Source organism: Ascaphus truei, chromosome 5, assembly GCF_040206685.1.
Source record: "Ascaphus truei isolate aAscTru1 chromosome 5, aAscTru1.hap1, whole genome shotgun sequence".
NCBI lineage: Eukaryota > Metazoa > Chordata > Amphibia > Anura > Ascaphidae > Ascaphus > Ascaphus truei.
Window position 1 is genome coordinate 94419401 of NC_134487.1, and position 22080 is coordinate 94441480.

General features: G+C 40.2%; 1 protein-coding gene across 1 annotated transcript in view; it reads right to left on the bottom strand.

The window, feature by feature from the left end:
* Positions 1 to 22080, bottom strand: part of TRHDE (thyrotropin releasing hormone degrading enzyme) — a 930657-nt gene that overhangs the window by 408036 nt on the left and 500541 nt on the right. The window contains exon 6 of the mRNA XM_075600229.1: positions 3260 to 3397. Coding sequence (XP_075456344.1) covers positions 3260 to 3397 — 138 coding nt within the window. The remainder of the gene's footprint in view (positions 1 to 3259; positions 3398 to 22080) is intronic.

A 22080-nucleotide genomic window follows, 5' to 3' on the forward strand; every position in this document is an offset into this window, starting at 1 on the left:
CCCATCGAATTAACACAGCAGGGGTCCCTGGCAATCCCATTCAGTTTGAATGAGACTGCCAGGGACCACCGCTGTTAATCCGATGGGCCATTAGTCAGTCTGCAGAAATGTCACTGGAATGTTGCAGCATGTAATCAGCATGTACCCTGCATGTACCCCCCATGTACCTGGGTCTTGTTGGTAATTGCCCCAGGTTTGTTTTAGAATACTCGTCGGCACTACAGTATGTGATATATTTCATACTGTTTTTTTTTTTTTTACACATACGCTATAAGTATAAACAGAAAACAGGAAGCTACAATATGTTATATCAACAAGATTCAGTGAAAATTATATTTTTTGTACGTGAAAAGATAAGAATTATGTAGATATACCAAATTACATTCATAATGTACAGTAAACCGTAAAGAAAATCTCTCTGGTTAAAGGTTGATTAAGGCAAATAGTGTAAATATTTTTTTTGGGGGGAGTTTTCAGTAAAAATTTGTAGCAAGTTTTCGTATACAGTAGATACAGTAGGTAAAATGAGAATAAACATTGCAAATACTCTATATACAGTTATACAAGGCTGCAAATGTTAACACACGTATCTAAATATGAGACCATAGTTTTTCCATTTCTCATTTCTTTTGCAAGAATTACAGAATTCTGTTTCTAACATCCTTTCCATCCACACTGTGTTGTTCCTGATTAACAAGTCTTCCCCTCCACCCCCCCCCCCCCTTAACTAATATAATTATTGGCTACAAAAAGAAATGCAATATTACACATAGGAAACTGCACTCCAGGAATTGGTTAGCATTGATTGCTTCTCACACATCAGGAACAACTGCAGAATGATATAGCTTTTTAAAGTTTATTTTTGGTAAATGTGAATGGTCAGTAGGTTGGGAAACAAAATGTAGACATACCTTTAGTACATAAAGATATTAAGTCATACAATAATGATCTAAATTATTTGTCTTTATTTCATGTACTCAAAGTGAGTCCAAGCATCAATTATTTTCTTGTACTCTATAACAGGGTGCGGAAACTTTCCCCCGCGCCCTCCTGCCGGCTCTCCCCACCTCCTCGTGCCCCCCTCCTCACACCCCCTCTTTTCTTTGGCTCGGCATTCTGATGTCACGATGTCATGTTGCCATGGCAACGTCTCTCCTGAAGCTGTCTGAGTCAAGGTAAGTGACGTTTATAGAGACCTTCGCTGCTCCCCCAGCATTTAATTTATATGCCTTCGGGAAGCGTGCGGGGTCACTGTAAACCCTGGACCCCCCGCAGAGAATCTCACACCCCTGCTCTATAACACACCGTTTTATTTTATGTTTATTATTTAGAACCACAAACAAACAAAAAAAATCCATTCATAATAACTAAAAATGTGCCATTTGGCTTTTTGAATATTTTGATTACTTAGTTTTTTCTGATTTGCATATTTTCAGAAAGCAATGATAAAGAATACTTATGAGTATCACATCTGAGACAGGTCCACAAACTTGCCTTACCCCAAAATTGCACACCACACAGTACTTCCACTGCAGTGAAGGATTATGGGAAATGACATGCAAATGAGCACTCACAGTATATTCATTTTAGCTTCTTATCCACTATGAATGCAGTTTTACAAAGCTTTTGAAACAAAGCCTGTGTTAAAGAAGCGCATGGCCAGTGAACCTACACGCAGACAGCTGTTTCAACTTTTTGGGTCATATCAGTGTGAGGATGGTTTACTGGCCTTGCATTGTGAAGCTGGTTTGCAAAAGTGTTCATGAATATTTATATACTGTACAAAGTAATTCACCATTTCATAGTGATGTTTTCATTTATTTTAGCCACACTTACAGTATAAAAAAACAGTATTAGCATATGTAAATGCTAATCCAGAAAATTAAACATCCACTCCTTTTGCCAATGCTAGAGGAATTAGGTGCCCAAATCTATCAGTCACTATAACAGGTGTTGATGGACCCTGAGGGCGTGCCCTAATGTTCTTTGACATAGAGAGGTTTGGGGCCTGCTGTTCAGGATCCTCCTTCTCACTGTCACTGTATACAGTCAGTCAGTAATCATTATCAACAGCTCCAAGCTGATGCAGGAACTATGTAGTCATCCTCACTTGTGCTTCATCTTTACCATTTGTGCACTTCCTTGCCCATTATGTTGATGTTACTGTATGATTACTGACAGATAGACAGTCACACTGAGGAGAATGAATGTCAAGCATGGCAATTACAAGCCTTAGCTGTCTGTAAACAGTTTGCCTTAGGCAGCCCGGTAGACTCCAATAGCCATCTGTAGACACCACACCATTTTATCATTCACCTACAACTCAAACTGCAGTAGTCTTATTTATATTTCTCTCTCTGTACCCTATTTATATTATTTGAAGTAAAGAATTTTGAGCAAATTTGCTGAACAGTGCACTTTTCTCACTAGAATTTACAGATAATAATACGTTATTAAAGCTTGGCAAATGTTTGTGAATCTTGACAACTTTGCAAAAGTTTTGCAAGCAGCAAGAGTACGAATCCCCTAGTTTTGCGTAGTTGTGCATATCTTTAATATTAACCTATTGCTGTGTAGATTATTAGTTTTCACAGAGGCAGTGTCCTTAATTTTGCTGTTTCAATATACTGTAATAGATTTGATATACAGTAGGGGTGCACACTTCTACTGTTGGTTTTTGTTTGTGGGTCAAAAAATATTTAGAGTTTTGTTTAAAATTGAAACAAAAGAAAAATGAATCCAAGGATGAACCTATCTTGGGTTTTGGCTTTAACTTTGCTTGTATAACAATTTTTATCCAAAGTTCGATTTAGAGTTCACATAAAACATCAAATTCTGGAACTTCTCAATTTGGAATTTGAATAAAACATAAAATCCATTACATTTGAATTTTGAACCAGCAAACGTGCCGATCCTTAACATTCAGTATTATTATTTAATGTTCCTGTGTATATAATCAATGACTGTAGTTAAGAAAGGTGGTTAATAAAGTATGCACTCGATTATATGATCACATGGCAATTTAGAAGTTTTCTGCACCTAGAGAATATGTGTTGTTCCAGTTGGCTGTAAAAGGATATCTTTACATGTAGATCGCAAAACACACATTGAGAGCCCCTTAAAAGTGGAGTAGAAGTAGTAATTGTAACACCCTTTCTACTTTCATGAGCATGGTTTCTGTAGTCGTGGGATTGCAGCTTAAATAAACCAAGATATTATCCAAGTTATAAATAGTAATTCTGTAATTTTCAATTCATACCTTTTTATATGCAATCCAGTCAAAAACTCGATCAATATCTGTCGCCTTCAGAACCTCTTGGGAAACTGGATGTGAACTGGCCAATCCATCCAGCAGCATCACCTCATGTAACACATCTGTTAGAAACCTTTGCTTTTCCTGAAAAACACATAACAAATAATATTCACATGTGTTAAAATAAGCTGTTTTTACACTTTAATCTGTATTTGTTTACATTTTATGCATGTTTTCTACTTCTCTTATTTACTCAGTGAGTGTGTTTAGTGTTTGATTATTTGAAAAAGTAGGTGACTCCTTCTCACATTTCAAAGATTAAAATGGCATTAGTTGTGTATGGTTTCATATGGCTTTAGTGTTCATCTAATAATACGTTTACAGTGGTAAACATGTATTATGTGAGCTGTTTACAAGGATGCTAAGGTGGTCTGATGTATTGACCAAACCACAAGAAGATTTACAGTGCTAAACACAGCTTTGCCTTCTAGTTAAACATTTTACAGGTCAAAAATACTGTGGAAAGTGTGCTAAATGAACTTCAGTGTTTTAATGAAAATAATAATAACAATAATAATAATAAAAATAATAATAATAATAATATTAACTTGATTTCATATATCGCTATTCTCCCAATAAGACTCACAGCACTTCACAATTACGGTGTAGTGCGTACGCAGCACATATTAATTTTTACAGACACAGTGTTGAAGAGTTTCCTAACCAAGGAAGGAAATTAGATTATTGGTAGAAATGGACAAAAGTGTCAAAATTCTTCTACACAATCGCATTCGAATTATTATAGATATTTGTAGGCGGGTTGGACAGTTAAAAATTCAGGCGAATGCTCCTGAAACCTCCATTATTTTACCTTTGTGTGAATGTCATAAAACTCACCCATGTGAATGTTGTAACAATCAATTTGCCCACATGTTTCAGACCCATAAATATGGGTTTTGATGGAGAGGGAAAGGAAGAAACCTATTTTAGTGTAGTCTTAAGTGCTATATATATATCCCCTAAAACAACACATGGAGATACATTTGACCTAAAAAAAGAGCACACCTTGTAGATATCTTAATTGGATATACAAAGTGTATTTTAATTACTCCTATTATCCTATATCTCAGGTGTGCTCCTTTTTGAGCATATACAGTATATAGTACTTGGGACTATATTAAATAGGCCTTTCTCCCAAACATTTTCAATCGAAAGTGCAGTGGCGGCCGGTGCTATTACATACAGTCCACACGAAGGTAGGCGAATGTCCTTTTTTAGACCCAAGCCACAAATATACATAGCTGCAAAGGAAAGCCTTATTAGACATGTTGGATTTTCATTCCTCAGAAGTGTAATTCCACTTAACTTAGAAACATATATTGTACTGCAAAAATATTCAACATTTCTTTAATCTTTTTTTTTTTAAGCATTAAATAAAAATACCACTTGTAAGCACATATCAAATCTTTGATGATAGGTTTAAAAGCTTTAAACATATGATAAAAGATTTGATATGTGCTCACAAGTGGTATTTTTATTGAATGCTTTTAAAATATGTATATAAAAAATAAATTTGAATTTAACAAAATAAATATAATTGTTATTATTATTGTTTTTTCTAAAGCGCCAACATATTGTGCAGTGCAGTACAATGGGGTACAGAGATGATACTTACATATGTAACCCAGCTATTTCCACAATCTATAGGTGCTGTGTTGAGGCCTGAGTCCTTCCTCCCTTAATACACCATAATTGGACCACTTGAATAAAACCATATGTGACTTGTGTGTATATTTACTGATGCTTTATTCCCCCTGGGCAACCTTGACCCAACAGCCCTTACTTTTAATGAAAACAATATCCACATAAAATATACAGCTCAACTCCGTTATAACGCGATCCGTTACAACGCGATTCCGCTTATAACGTGATGCAAGCATGGCTCCCAATTTTCGTACAGCAGGGCCCCGGGTATACGGCGGGTTCCGTTCCAGGGGCCCGCCGTATAGTGAAAATCGCAGGAAAGCGTATCCGGTAATTTTCAGTTCTGTGCATGCACAGAACGGCGTTTTTGCCGTTCTGCGCATGCGCGGCCTATGGTCTGCACGTGCAGACATCGGTCTGCCCATGCGCGCCAGGCACAACCACCCGTTCTGCGCATGCGCGACTGAGAATCAAAGATGGCGGCCCCCTTCTCGGTGCCGCTGTATCGGCGGATCGCCGAAAAGCGAAGCGCCGTTAAGCGGGGCCCTGCTGTATTTACGTATACTTAACAACACAATTAATGGTGTCTTAAATACTTTATTGTACAATGCATACAATTGTACATTATTTCTAACGCGATCCGCTTATTTAGCGATGTGATTCTTTGGACTCCAAACACAGCGTATATAACGGGGTTGACCTGTATATATATATATATATATATATATATATATATATATATATATATATATATATATATACACACATACACACAGTTGCAACACACAATAAACTACAAATTACCCCAGACGAAGAAAGCAGCGTCTTTCGAAAAGCGTAGGGTGGTCTGCTGATTCTACTACTGCTTACAACTCCTCTCAAACCTTTGGCGGTTTTACGGCGAATCTGCTGCTACTGTTGGCTATTCCGGAGTTAACTATGATTCTCCATCTGGCTTCGCGAGACTAGGAGTGGCGCTCCGCCCGGACAGCATTTGCTGTGGATCAGGACGCCGCCCGTGTCGAAGAGAGAGGCCGAGAACCTCTGTGCCACAGACGAGAGGGGAGACTCTCAGATATCTCCACCGCCTGCTAACACTTTCCATCTGGTAGGTGGGCAGTTCATCCAAAGCAGAGGAGCTTTCAGTGGGACTTATTCCATAGGATATTCTTAATATCATTGTTACACATTTGTGTTGTTTATTAAATGTTTTTTAATCTTTTCAGTTCACCTGTTTGTCTATGTCATTTTTGTTATAGCTCTGCAGTATTACGCTATGTATTCTATTTGTTTCTATTTCACATGTATGGTTCCTCTACCATCTGGAGTCCATCCTGGGATTTGAATCATCCGCCAGTCCTGGTTGTATAATTTTAATTTTTATTCCTACATATATTAATATGTGTTAGGCGCCAGAGATATATATCTTTTTCCCATCATTGTTAATCTGACCAGATGGTCAGAGTCATATCTTAGGCAGCCGCCCATATTCTATCACATTTGAATATCAGGTCACCATCACGCTCACTCACTTTGTGGGTAGATTTACACTATTCACTCTTTAGATTTAGCGCTACCTTTTCCTTTTCACTTGATAAAGACATGGGCTACTGATCTGTAGGATCCAAAAGAAGAAGAAATCTAGCACAGAAAGTTAGGGCACTTACAAATAAGTATGAATTAAATAACCTCAGTTACTCTTAGACACAACACCCAAATTGCTGCAAATGCGGCCCCAAAGAGAGTCTCCCCTATATGCTTCCCCTTTACTGCTCCTGTCCACTAAACCAGCGTGGACAGGGTTAACATCATAAGGAAAAAACCGAAACAGCTTCAAAGACCAGGAAGTTAGCACCTGCCCCTTCAATCTCTGCTCTGTTTACTGCTCGACAATTTTTACTTCACCTCAGATGATCTTGGAAACAATACCCAAGTCGCGTCTGAGGTGAAGTGAAAACAGTTCAAAGGGCAGCAGCCATTTACTGCCAGTCACAGATGTTACAGATGCTCTGTTATTGGTCTTTGGTCAAATATTTCAGATGTATATTGTAGGATTTCCATCTTCACACATTATCCTGCTGTCACAGCTAAACCTCTGCATAATCCCACTTACTTCTTCCCCAACTCCTTCAAATAATACACAGCTATCCAAAACACACCCACCTTCTTATACCCCTGTACCTTATGTTTCCACCTACACTTCCTTACAGATTGTAAGCTCTTTGGGATAGGGCCCTCCTTACCTACTGTAACAATGTATGTTAATGTTTAATATTTTATTGTTTTTGTCCTACAACCCTATTGTACTGCGCTACAGAATATGTTGGTGCATTATAAATAATTAATAAGAATCCAAAAGAAGATGAAATCAAGCACAGAAAGTAATGCCACTTAGAAATAATGTCCCTCTGTAGAACAAATAGTAGAGCACAAAGTTATATCTGAATAAAACAACCAACAAGAAATAGCCCCTGATATGATCATATAATTCAAATAAAGGGAAAATTGCCTCAAGTCAAACTTTTATTTAAACCAATATACAATCTCAAGGAATCTCGGGGTAGAAAATTAACCTTTATTTTATATGCTTCTGTTAGTCCAAGTGATATTCCACCACCACATCTATAATTCATTGGTTTGAATTAGAAATATTAAATTGAAAGTTCTATTTTTTAACTATGTACTGAAACGGACACACAGGCACTAAAAACCATTTTTAGTTATGTTTACAAGCACAAAATGTATTTTAATTAGTTTGTTGTATAATTTACAGTAGAATATTTGATTAATGCTATTAAAAACATATGCCTTTTCCTGCAAAATCAATATGTTCAATAATGTTTACATTCAATTCCACTGTTCATTTGTCAGATATTTTCCAGCAGGCTGCTCTTACTGTATGTGTCTTACACGAGAGCAGGCTAAATAATTATTTTGGTATACTTTCCTTATATACAGTACAGTACAAGTGCATGCATGTCATACATGCATTGAAACCCGTAGTGTAATGTTCTCAGTTGAATATTATTTTTCTGATGCTATACATTTGGTGTTATTTTTGCACCAGGGACAATTTTATACTTCACCAGTTTCAAAATTCAAAACATCCTACAATTCATTTGTGCTAAATGGTTGTCTCCTATAGTGCAAATGTATCCTACAGTATATAGTGCATACAAATATCAAATAGCCTTGCTCACCAAGTGAAATCATATTCATTTGATTACAAAAAACTATATTTTTGCAAGTTTAGTTACATAATGAACTACCAGTTTAAATATTAAAACAAGAAACACCCACCAGCTGAAATGTGTCACGCCCAAAATCATGAGGTAGGGAGACAGCTTTGTGTCTTAAAATACAACCAAGGTGGTATATTTGGAAAAAATAATTTTACTTACAAAGGCACAATTGAGGTAAAGCCATAATTGAGGCCTAAAAACTTAATGATTATTTTTTCCCCAATGTATTCCATTGTTTCTAGGTTTCAGATGTTAAGTTATATTGCAACTAAAACTCTAAATAGTACATTTTACTACATACAAATGTTGAGCAAGTGGACCTTTCTTCACTCTCCCTAGACTTTTGCTTATATATACACATTCTGAATTCTTGCTTAGTTTACCTTGATGAGGGTTCCAGCTAAGACCAAAACATTGAATTTGTTCATTTAAGATCTCTGCAAAACAAGGTTGAAGAGTACAGCCACATGCCAAATGCTGATCTAAATGCTGAAATGCCCTTTCCAGCAACTTGGTGTTACACAACGACGGCATAGGGGCGCAAACTTTTTTCCCTGCGCACCCCTGTTGGCAGTTCCCCTCTCTCCACGCCTCCCCACCCTCGCTTACCTCGGCTCCGGCATCATGACGTCACGCTGGCACAGCAACATGACGTCACATGACCTTGCGGCATCATGTGATGCCGCGTTGCCATGGCAATGCGTCTAAGAAGCCGCTGGAGCCAAGGTAAGTGATGTTTACAGTGGCCTTCGCCGCTTCCCCGGCACTTAATTTAAGTGCCTTCGGGAAGCGCGCGGGGCCTCTTTAAACCCTGCGCTCCCCCTCAGTTAGTGTCGTGCCCCCCAGTTTGCGCACCGCTGAACTAAGGAATAGATTATTTTTTAACACTGGTAAACAAAATGTAGAGCTGTTTTACTGCAATACATTGCAATGCAAAATTAACTCAGTAAATGTAAATAACAGAATAGCAGCAAGTTCCTATAGTCCCTTTTTGTAGTATTACCAAATAAAATGTAGCATTCTTTGTTATGTTTCTTAAAGGGGCACTGATTCAAAATATTGTATGAGATCTTAGTCAGTTTATTCTTTACTATAGAGTGAAATCTCTATTTTTTGCTTTTTTGTTTTTGTCATAAGTTTGATTCATTTCCTCTTTTTACATTGTGCATTTGGATATACGAAAAGATTTGTACTCTCCACACAGCAACAAGTACCGGTTATGGCCCATCAGGCATATCTGCACTCAGTTAATCTCACTAAAAGTCTATAGAACAATTGAGTCCCGGAGAGGTCGATTGGAACCAGCGCCAGATCAATTCAAAAATAAAAGTGGTTTACTAAATAATGCTAAACAAGACTCAATAAACCCAACACTTTGGTATCCTCATGCAGTCTGGGGGTAAACTGACACAACCACCATATAAAGAGAAAAGTGTGCCAAAATTAGTTGGGGAACTCGATAGGTCCATGCAAACAGAACTGCTATGCCACCAAGTAGAAACAATGTAAAAATACATGGTGCAAAGCCGAAAGGGGTATGAATATACAGCGGGAAAGCAGGAGAGCAAAATACATTGGCAAATAAGGACAAATAATAAAGTGTAGCAAACATACATGCAAAGGTAACATAAGAATGTGACAATATTGCACATAAGATACAAAACGTGTTAATATAGAACAACAAAACAAATCACATTGGTAGAACCTAATTCTGGGTATATTTGCACCTTAATGTAAGACGTTTTTACTCTTCTCTTAAACACATTTTATCCAAACATTTTTTATATTTGTATACACATATATACACACACACACATATATATATATATATATATATATATATATATATATATATATATATATATATATATATATATATATATATATACAGTATGTACTTATAAGTTTATATTTTTGAGGGTATCCTTGCATGTATACAGTACATATATGAATATATTTTAAATCCAGTAGCTCGGTGATATGGGAATTTATTGGATCGTCATATCACTTAACCTGCATCATCTTTGGATTGCGTATATATTTATATCCTGATTCATATCTTAGATTTTTTAGATTTTTTTAAAAATTTGTATACACATTAAACTATTCATTCCTTTATTTATTTATTTATAAAATATTTTACCAGGAAGTAATACATTGAGAGTTACCTCTCATTTTCAAGTATGTCCTGGGCACAGAGTAAAACAAATAATGCATGGTTACAAGTACAGTTACATAAATGAACAGGGTATACATTATATACAAGACATTGCGTGCACAGTTAAAGAAAACATATATTATGAGCGTATGAAACAGTTACAGACCAGGTTAAAATGTGAGACAGCCTTAGATTTGAAAGAATTTAGACTGGTGGTGGATGTGAGATTCTCTGGTAGGTTGTTCCAGTTTTGGGGTGCACGGTAGGAGAAGGAGGAACGTCCGGATACTTTGTTGAGCCTTGGGACCATGAACAGTCTTTTGGAGTCTGATCTCAGGTGATAAGTGCTACAAGTGGTAGGGGTGAGGAGCTTGTTCAGGTAGCTGGGTAGCTTGCCCATGAAGAATTTAAAGGCAAGACAGGAAAGGTGAACTTTGCGCCTAGACCCTAGTGTTGACCAATCTAGTTCTTTGAGCATTTCGCAGTGATGTGTGTTGTAGTTGCATTGGAGAACAAAACGACAAATTGAATTGTAGAGGGTGTCAAGTTTGCTAAGGTGGGTTTGAGGTGCCGAGCCATATACTATGTCTCCATAGTCAATAATTGGCATTAGCATCTGCTGTGCGATACGCTTTCTGACCAGGAGACTTAGGGAGGATTTGTTCCTGTAAAGTACCCCTAGTTTGGCATAGGTCTTGGTTGTCAGGGTATCAATGTGCATCCCGAATGTTAAGTGGGAGTCAAACCATAAGCCCAGGTATTTAAAACTAGTGACAGGTGTTAGGGTGGTGTTAGCGTTGGTTCTAATCAGGAGCTCAGTCACTGGAATCTTTACAAATTTATTCTTGGTCCCAAATACCACTGTTACAATCTTGTCAGTGTTTAAAAACAGTTTGTGTCTGCTTATCTTGGGTGAAGATAAGTACTTTTGTTTGTTTTTTTGGAAATCCCATTTGGGATCTTGAAGGGTTTTTTTTGCTGCAAATTGTTCTACAGGATTTATTGTGATTTTCTCCCTGAGATGTATTCCCTTATTTAAAAAAAAATATTAATTTCCCTGCTGTACCTGGTGTCACCACTTCAGACTCTCAGACTTTCATTTCCAAGACAAGGCTTGTCTCTCACTGCATTATATGGTTGGGCCACTGCAGATTTTTAGACTCACATTTCTAAAAATAGACTTGTGTTACCTTGATTTCTTGGGTATACCACTGCTGTTTTTACAGGTTCCCATTTCAAAAACAAGAGTACTCCCATTGTTTTGTTGCTGTATGCCATGATTTCTCTGCAACCTGTGATCTTCTTATGCTTAATTCAAAAGTTTTAGAACAGCAAGTTTATCTGTCTTTAGTTTCCCACAATGTGTGATATTCCTATGCCTGATTCTAAAGTTTCAGATGTATCAGCAAGTTCCTCTGTCTATGGTATGTTAGGTCTAAAATATAAAATTCAGTTCTCCTATCTTTTGTCACCATGGTTATACCTTGTATTTCTGCTGTTTATTCCAATGCTTCTGCCTTAAAGACACATTTCCTGGTTACTGGTTTTCTTGGGAAGTTTGGTTTCCCTATGTCTGAATCTATGGCTCCTACTTTGAAAACAGTCTTGAGCAGTGAATGAGAACACAGTACCAATGATTCTCAAGGCACAGAAAAAGAAGAAAGGAAGTTCTCTGGTTACAGTGGAAGTTGGAGAAGGAATTAAGGATGACCCTTCAACACAAGGAAAGCCTGCATTAGAAGGAAACAGAGATATGCTGCAGCCTAAGGCAACTAGCAGAATCGTCACAGGAGTAATGGCAAAGAAAAAGGTGGGGCAAAATAAAGAGGAAGCCTTGAACCAAGATAAAGGTGCCTTAACACAGGCACTTCAATCTTCAGGGAAGGAGATCGATTGCCTCTATAGATGATTAAATAAGGAGCAAGAATTCAAGGCAGCACTACCAAAGTGTCTGTCCACAGCAATGACTAAATGTGTATTACAGGAGAAAGAAAAACATCAGTTGGAGAGGGACTTGGTGATAATGTCAAGTAAGCAGGAGAAGGCATACACTGATGCTACCCAAGCCCAGAGCTTCGCTGATCAAGTTGACGTAGTGCTGGCAATCTCTCTGAAGGAAGTTCACAGGCTTAATACAGAGCTTGAAGTCTTTAGGGAGGAGATTTGCCACTTCAAAACAGAGATAAGTTCTGTAAGAAAGACTGTCAAAGGGTTTAATAGTGGTTTTGAAACTGTAAACCAAGAGTTGAATAACCTCTCTGTCCAAGTCATTGAAGGAGATAAGAGACTCCATGAATTGGAAGAGGAGAAGAGACTATTGGTAGAAGAAAGTCAAGGATGCAATTGGCGCTGGAAGAAGCATAGGGCTCCTTGGAAAAGGAAAGAGGTGACTCCCTTTGTTTCCAGTTAGAACTTTCTTTTTTTTTAACAAACATTTTTATTGGTTTTCATGGAGGGTTACAAGCAACATTCCAAAACGTTTACAAGAGGTGTGTTTACAACACTTGTACATACTGTACAGTAAGGCAGTCAATCTTTCAGAACCTAGACAAGGAAGCTTGCAGAAAACAAACCGGGACAGTAACTCCTCCTTATTTAAGAAAAGAAAAAAGAAAAATGAGGATAGTGTAGAACAGGTGGAGAAAGAGAAAAAGAAAAGGGTGAAGAGGGGGGAGGGACGTAGAACCATCTGTTTGGACGGGTTTTTTATTTGTTTCCAGTTGGCTGTTAGCGAGTGTGAGATTAGTTTTCTCGTAGACGCTGTGGCTGAATCAGTTGGTTTCACTAGAAGGAACACCAGGGTGTCTAGAGGGATCTCTTCTCTTGCTATTTACTCCGCTATAGAGCGGATCATATTCCAGAAAATCTGGACCTTGGGGCAAGTCCATAGTATATGTGCCAGATCTCCACTCTGATCACACCCTCTCCACCACATATCTGGCTGGCCAGAGAAGATCCGGCTCCGCCTTCTCGGTGACAGGTACCAGTGAAGTGGGGTAGGGTTCATTACAGGAACGCTGCATCTTGTCCTCCATTTTGGGGCTATCAGTTGTATTTTTCTTCCTGACCTCAGGAGGTGCTATTGCAGCTGTTGCCACAGTATTTGCTAGAACCCCAAATGGTTGTAGTCCTACAGGTGGGCATATTTTTCTTGTAGAGGTCGTAGCTCTCACAGGCCTCTCTGTAGACTTTTTCTTCCCTTGGGTAAGTTTTACAATATTAGCATTGCTGTGCATGCATTCACTCTCATAGTCTGAATAAGGCCTGAAGGGACACTGCTCCGTGTGGTGGGGTTCTTTACACCAGGAACAAATTTTCTTCCCTATTTTTGCAGAGTCTGTATTTGACTTCAGCTGGGTGGCCATTTTACATTCCCAGGGTTCTATTTCTTTAAATACAATGCTTGCTAGCTGCCCATTTCCTGGCTACAGCAAAGGCATTTGGTTTTCTGCTTGAGTTCAGTAATTTTCAGTCTCAACTTTGGGTATTATGGCATTCACTCTTCACACTTTGGGTGCCTGTTTTACTCCCAAGATACATAGATATACTTTACTTGCAGAAAGAAAATATATTCTTTGCAGTGGAATATTTCTTTCACTCCCGGCAGGGCGACTCAACACTCAGCAATTGGCTTTGGGATACCTTTTTCCCCGGTAGGGCAGTTTTACCCTCAGCACTTGTTTGCTGAAAATTCCCCTGCTTCAGCACAGTCTTGCATCAATTTTCACACTTTTCTGCATATACTCCATTCACAGCTGGTAGTCCTATACGGTGTGGCAGCCTTTACTTGCAGAATCAGTACCGTTCGTGGGTCACCATCTGTATTCACTGCTTCAGCGAAACATTTGAAAACAACAAACGCCTATCCCTTTTAAGGGCTAACTCACTTGAACCCTGACTACGGCTGGAAGGCAAAACCCCTATTTCAACGACCATATTACACTTTGTTGTGATAGGCAAGTAAGGTTTACCTGCTTCAGCAGTCTCTCTCTCTCTCCTCTTGGGATTGGGGAAAAGAGTCCATCTGTGGTTTTGTGGCTTTCTTCAGTGCAGTGTAGATTTCCTGCTTGGATGTGTATCCCTTTAATTCTGGTCTCTGCTGCATGAGATCTTTGTTTATGTTGCTCAGGCTGTTTGTAGGCAAAAAGCACACAAAAAATTCACAGGCAATCTCCGGGGCCCCTTTTAACTTCAAGGTGAACCTCAGTCCCAACTTCTGACACCATATGTAAGAGGACATGTGCAGAGGTATGCAATGGAGACTGTTTTAAGGTGAAATTAAATTTGGCTTTTATTGCGCCTGTTTCTTTAACACAAGAAAACATCCAAACGTATGCAAATAAGGGGTCAAACAAAGCTTCTGTTCCACTTTGGAGTATTTCTAGTTAAACCTATTCAGTCCACAACTCCCTTTAGATTAGCATGTCTCCCAGGCCGAAACATATATCTTGATATGTGCAGATATACAAAAAGTCTTAGAAAGGAAAGTCTCATCTGTCTCTTGTAGGGGAAGGCTTCTTTGTTCTCCAGGTTTAGAAGTACTTTTCCCTGTGTCTTTCTGGCAGCGTGCCGTCTCTTCTGGCAGGCTCAAGACGTCTGTCTCCTTGTTCAGCTCAAAGGTGTGCTAAGGAGTCTCACTTCGTGTCTCAGAGGCAGGCTTTTTCTAACACCTCTAATCAACCAGGTGCTGGTCAATTAACTAGCACACTGCTGGATTAGAGGCAAGTTTTCTGAACAGGGTAAGTCTCCTGTTACAAACCTTAAATGTTTTCTTCTTTTTTCCTTTTTGTAACTGTGAAGTACTTTGAGTTCCATTGGGAGAAAATCAGTCTACAACTAAAGTTGTTGTTGTTGTTCTTGTTATTATTATTATCATCGAGATTGGATAGAAATTATCGAAGTCCAACAGCTTTTGGAACAATCGAAGGGATAAAAGGTACTGCATAAAGCATGGTAAGAATGCTTTGTAATTTAAGTTCATCAGTTAATGATCATTTATAATATAACATAATCAGAGTGATAATAGTGGAAACAGTGACCATGGTTACTGTCAAACTAGTAACAGTCAATAGTACATGGCAAGTGGACGTATTGTAGGTTCTATAACCACAGACCTGGTGGGGGCAGAATCAACAATAGTCATTCTATGTAGTTAATCACAATTGTGTGCCACTCAATGGGTAGAGGTGACCCGGTAATCACACAATTTTGCCTGTAGATGTCCCCTGGGCACTATACAGTTCAATAGTTCTATATACTGTACTCTATGGGGATCATACAATTCTATAGACATTGTACATTTGTATATTTATCCCATTCTTTGTTCATGGTGTTGGAATTCTACAATGTCTACATTATTTGCAACAGCTCACTGTTTGACTGGGAATATCAGGAGAAACTAACGAGTTCTTACCAAGCTGACCTTTCTTTATTGTTATTCTACATACAGTGCTGCTATCTCACTAATAAATAGTCAAGAGAGGAAATAAAAGAAAAAGATATACAATGCTGACAGAGAAGTGGAAATTAGTTTGAGTAGGGAAGTGAACAAAATAGAAATAAAAGCACATTGATTGAACTAGGAGAGATGGGAGAAGAGATAGGTGAGTGAGTAACCCCATGACAAAAAATATCTTTAACTAAAGTGAACTATTTGCTACAGTGCTATTTCTAAGGATATAAAGAAATTGAAAAGTTCCTGGTATTATACTTTAGCTAAATTACTTTCTAAACTAATGCAGCCGGGATCCCCTCTCCCGCATTTGTTGTTGTTGGATGGGAGGGTTGCAACAGGGCAGGGAACGCTCCAGTGTATAGGAGGTTCCGTGATATCAGGGCGCCGCCATGTTGAGTGTTGGCACAGGCGCAGAAGGTTGTGGAGCTGGTGGGGAGCAGAGGTCGCGCATGCGCGGGCATAGCTGCCAAAACACGCGAAGGAGGAATAGTTCCTATATGGTGGAGCATAGGGAACTACGAGTCCCAGCAGCCACCGCGAGACCATGTGACGCCAGGGAACCAATCGGGTGGTTGGGATAGCGGGAGGAAGGAAGATAAGGGTGAAGGGGCGTGCACGTTGTTCAGAGCTAGCGGGAGGAGGAAGGAGACGGAGCTCCAGGTGTAAGGAGGCACTCAGCCCCCTACCTAGGCCTTATACCCTGGCCCAGTTAGGCCCTGAGTCCCCGTAGAGTGGAGCAGAGATAGGGATTGGTCATAGACAGGTTCCGGTTCCCTTATTGTGCCGTTCTGTGATCCAGTAAAGAGACAGTGCTCATCTAGCAGGAGGTCTGGGCTCAGACCCTGCTACTGTTGCTGCAGTCCATCTGGGTGGGATCGCCCCGGACGCCTATTGCTGGAGCCATATCGCCTCTGACCCTTTGTGAAGATCCTTGGCAGGCCCGGGTACTGGAGTGCCCGGCAGGTAACCATCACCAAGTGCACCAACTATACCATATATTCATACGGGACATAGTGGCTGCGCCGTCACACATATATTTATCTCACTTGAGGGTGGGGAACGTATTGTATTGGGATATTGGACACGGGGTGGGATCACCCGGTGACGGGGGGAGACGCGTCCTGCGAGACGCAGTAGATAGTGTCTGCTCTAGGGAGGGACACCTGTTGATATATATATAAGCCTATACAGACAAGTAAAGTCATTCGGTTGTTTATATGCTGTGTGTGTATTGATATATAAGTGTCCTACGAGGAACCACTCCCCTTCTGGTGGGAGCCATCGCAGGTGGAGGCGCTGCACCAAATACGAAGTATTAGCTATTATTACGTGTACCCCAGGCTCTCCGTGGCGGAGGCTTAGGCCCTGTGAGCCTACAGGTTATACAGCATATGGTAGCGGTCTGTGTTCACTAGGAAACAGGGCTACACTAGTATGTATTTTTTTTTTTACAAACTATGTAAAAGAGGTCAAAATGATAATGTCTAAGTCTCTATCTAAAAATACCACTGTAGAAAAAATCTGTGTTTTGCAAGGTTTTTTTGTGCTGAGACATTGGGCTTGGTTTATGATGAGGTGGCATCCTTTATTTCATACCCATTATATTTCACATTTGTTTTAAAAGTTTGTCCAATCGACAAAGGGTGCACAAACTGGGGGCACACAATTTTCAGGGGGTGGTGGTAGGGAGCCGCAGAGGCCAAGCGTGCTTCCCCAAAACATTTAAATGAAATGCCAGAGGAGTGTGTGAGGCCTCTGTATGTCACTTGCCATGTCTCTGGAGGCTTCTGGAGATGCATTGCCATGGCAACACAGTGTCATTTGGGGGTCACATGATGTCACGTTACTATGGCAACATGATGTCACATCAGAAAACACTAACACTGAAGAAAACGTAAGGGGGGCTTGAGCGGGGGGGGGGGGAGAGCAGGCAGGGGGCACAGACGAAAAAGTTTGTGCACCCCTGCAATAGACTATACTTTTAATACACATGTCCAAGCTTCTTTCTCTAGATCAGGGGTGCACAAAGTGGGGGGCGCAGCCCCCTGGGGCGGGGGGGTTGGCTACGTAGATCCGCTACGGTAGCGCAGGGTTTACAGAGGCCCCGCCTGCTTCCCGAAAGCATTTGAATGAATGCAGGGGGAGCTGCAAGGCCTCTGTAAACTTCTCCTTACTTTGGTTCAGACACTCCTGGTGACACGTCGCTGCGCCCATGGCAATGTCAAATGATGCCACGGGGTCATGTGACATCATGATACCAGGACGTCAGAACCAAGGTATGCAGGGGGGGCACGAGGAGAGGGGGACAGATAGCAGAGGAGCGCAGGTAAAATAAGATTGTGCTCCCCTGCTCTAGATGGATTAAGATCTTTTGTCAATAAGTAGTTGTGTTAAACATACATTAGTTATAAAGTTATGCAGAAACAAACAAGGAGATCACAGTGTCTCCAAAAAGATCCCTCTTAATTGCACAGCAGGGCTGTTGTAGTATAAAGGAGTATAATACTCAATGACAAATGGTCTAATTCGCTGTATGGGGTATACAAAGTAACCGCTCCCAACACTGTAGGAGTGTCCTGAGGAAGAAAGCAGTCGCTTTCGAAACGCGTAGAGTGGGAGTCTTATTCAGAGAGGAGCATACTGCAGAGGAGTTGCAGGAGGATCCAGCCCTCACCGAGCTGCGAAACCGGAAGTGACGTCACACGCCAGTCGGCGCAGTCTAAACAGCTGACCGGAGGCTGTGGCGGAGGAGTGGGGGAACGTTGTGGGACGGTGAGCCAGCTGGCTAAAATCTTCCTACACTAATGCAGTGTGATATGCCCGTTTTTTTTTTTGTAACAATTTCTTTTATTGGTCATTTTTCAAGCAGGAAAAACAGTTTTTACATACATTGTTATCTTGAGCCCAAGATAGTTATACATTTTGACCAGGGTCTTTTTCTCGGTTTCCAAAAGTGGGGATAGAGGTGAAGAAGAAAAGAGGGACTAACAGGGGAGAGGAGGGGAAAGGAAGAAGGAGGGGGGGGGGACTGAGGCCGTGTGCTTAACTTTAGATTGGGTGTGTAGCGAATTTGCTCGCTTTAGAGTGTCCTTTATGCGGTCTACTTTGATTCTATCTCCCTAGCCAGGGTTCCCAAGTGTTCTGGAATTGGGGTATCTTTTTCTGGAGCATGGCCGTGAGCTTCTCCATTAACATTACCTCGTTTATTCTCCTGATCACAGTTGTCTTTGAGGGAGGCTTGATCTGTTTCCAGGCCGCTGCTATTGAGCACCTGGCTGCTGTCAGTATGGCCGTGGTGAGCCTAGACCTCGGAGAAGGGACATCCTCTGTAGGTTTGCCCAGCACCAGGATCAGCGGGTCAGGCGGGAGTCTAAGTCCCGTTGTGTCCTCTACAAGTGTCTGGATCATGTTCCAGTACTTCTGAATCTCTGGACATGACCACCAAATATGGGCCATGTCCCCCTTTTGACCACATCCCCGCCAGCAGAGGTCTAGTGTGCCGGGGTAGATTTGGCTCAGTCTGGCTGGAGTCAGGTACCACTGATAAATAATTTTATAGATGTTCTCTTTTGTTATTGTACATATTGATGTTTTTTTAGCTTGTTCCCAGATCTCTGCCCAGTCTTCCTGATCTATTTGAATCTGAAGGTCCTCTGACCATTTTTGCATGTACCGGTGAGTAGGAGCCCGGGATCCGAGCTCCAGACCCTTGTAGATCTCGGATATCAGGCCTCTCTGGTAGTTGTTTTTGATACAGAGAGATTCAAACCTAGTGAGTGGAGGGAATTTGGCTGTTGGGGACAATGCTAGTAGGAAATGGCGGACTTGTAGATACTTGAATAAGTGGAGGTCGGGGATTTTATATTTGTTTTTAAGCTCTTGATAAGTCAAGATCACCTCTTTCTGCAGCAGATCAGCAACCAGCTTAATATTATGACCCTGAAATTGGTCGAATTGTCTTTGGGAACACCCCGGTGGGAAATTGGGGTTCCCAAAGAGTGGCGTGAGCTGGGAGGGGGATGCTATCAGACCGTACTTCCCTTTGCTTTTAAGCCATATATTCCACGTGCATCTCATTGCTCCAAGGTCAAATCTCTGTGGCCCGGTCCTACTGCTGTTTGGAGACCACATTGCTAACTGGAAGGGGCTATGACGTGCATAGTAGGTTTCTATTTCAAGCCAGGAAGCCAAGGCCGGGTCACAGTTCCATACCACTGCCTGCTTCAGCTGTGCTGCATGGTAGTACTTGACTATATCGGGGACCCCCAAGCCTCCTCTCTCTTTTGATGAGAGCAAAACTGATCTAGGGACTCTGGGTTTTTTATCATTCCATATGAATTGAATTAGTTGGGATTGGAGATTTTTTAGTACTGCTTGTGGGATTAGGATTGGGAGGGTTTGAAAATAATAAAGTAGTCTGGGCAGGATGTTCATTTTTATGGACACCATTCTACCAAACCATGATATTTGGTGCTTTCTCCATGCTTCAAGATCTTTCTTAATTTGATCGAATAAGGGGGGATAATTATGTTGGTAGAGTTTGTTATAGGAGTTGGAGATTTTAACTCCCAGATATTTTATACAGGTAGTGCTCCATTTATACTTGTAATTGGCTTGAATAAGCTTCCATATTTGATCGGGTAGGGATAAATTTAGTGCCTCAGACTTGTCTATATTGACTTTATAGTCTGAGACTGTTCCGAATTGGGTTAGGACTCTTTGAAGGTTAGGGAGGGAGGTGTGAGGGTCCGCGAGCGTTAAGATCACGTCATCCGCGAATAGTGAGATTTTATGCTCCCTACTCGCGATTGGTATTCCCTTTATGCTTTTGTTGTTCCTGATTGTCGCTGCGAGGGGTTCTATAGTTAAAGCAAATAATAGTGGGGAGAGTGGGCATATATGCCCGTTTTTTATTGTTAGAATGTGAGTATAATATTTTATTGTTATAAAGCTATTTTTATCTTGAGTGATCTGCGCTATGCCAGTTTTTCTCTCTACATTGAGGTACGTGATCCTGGGGACCTGATCCACTTTGATGACAACTGCATCATCCACTTACCTCTGACCGTTTGAGTCAACCCTGCCTTTTTGACTCTTACATCTTGTAAGTAGTCAATTCATTAGAGCCAAGTCAATTGAAGGCTTTTTTCACATTGTCATTTTTGCTGCACTTAAATTTATTTTTGTTTCCTCCCCATGCTCCCCGTGGATTTTGTGTGTTTTGCTGGAACACAAGTTGTGAAATTGCATTCTAAAACTATCCACAGATACCAATTCTATTGCATTCATAATTGAAATGATTACATTGTAATTCAAGATTTGTTCTCTATAAAGATGAACAAGAGTATTATTTTAACTTTGGTAAATTTAACAGGATCACCTGGAATATCTGCTGATGATATGGTATCTAATAATGACTCCTTTATGCTTTTTCCATAATGTAATTATAAATCATTATAATACCTAATAAGGGAAAGTCATATAACAGACAAGAGATCAATCCTTATAGAAATCTTGTAATGACATAAAAGTTCAGATGTTCTATTACTCAAGGTTGTACAGCATCATTTATGTTCACCTTCATACTATGGATTTATTGCCTAAAAATAATAGACTACAATATAACCAAGTGTACAATGGGATGCTATACTATACACCTAGTGATAACAAAATGATTTGTAACTTCAGTATACTTACAAATTATTATTTTTTGTATTTGAAGCAATACATTTGGCAACGGAAATGTTCACAAAATGAGGATCAGAAAGACTATAGGGGCCTATTTTTGTAGCTCAGAAGTGTGACAATCCTCCTACTAAAGTGCTCCTTAGAAGCGGATTGTCATGCTTTGCTATTCTGTAAGCCCTTCTTGCATGTCCAATCCGGGTCTGTAAGGTTTTTTTAGAAGCTCTGCATATCCAATTGGTTTGTCAAAAAAAGCTTCCAGGGGGCTACGACCACAAGTTCTATTTTCACAACCTTGAAGGAAAACTCCTACGAACTGCTGTTCCAGTGGTACTTGACCCTGGTCCAGTTACACACAATTAACTACTCTGTATCCCCTCAATGTTTTCAGGGCTGTGGCTCCCTCTCACACATGGGGTGATCCTGCCCACTGGTCAAGCCAGTTTGAAGACAAATATTCATACTAATTAGCTCACTGCTAGCTAACATGTTGCTCTGATCCATGGCTTGCACTGCTGGCAAGGCCCCCATCTGGCCTGCCTCGAATGTCATTCAAACTGGCAAACAAAATCCTTCTGGCAAC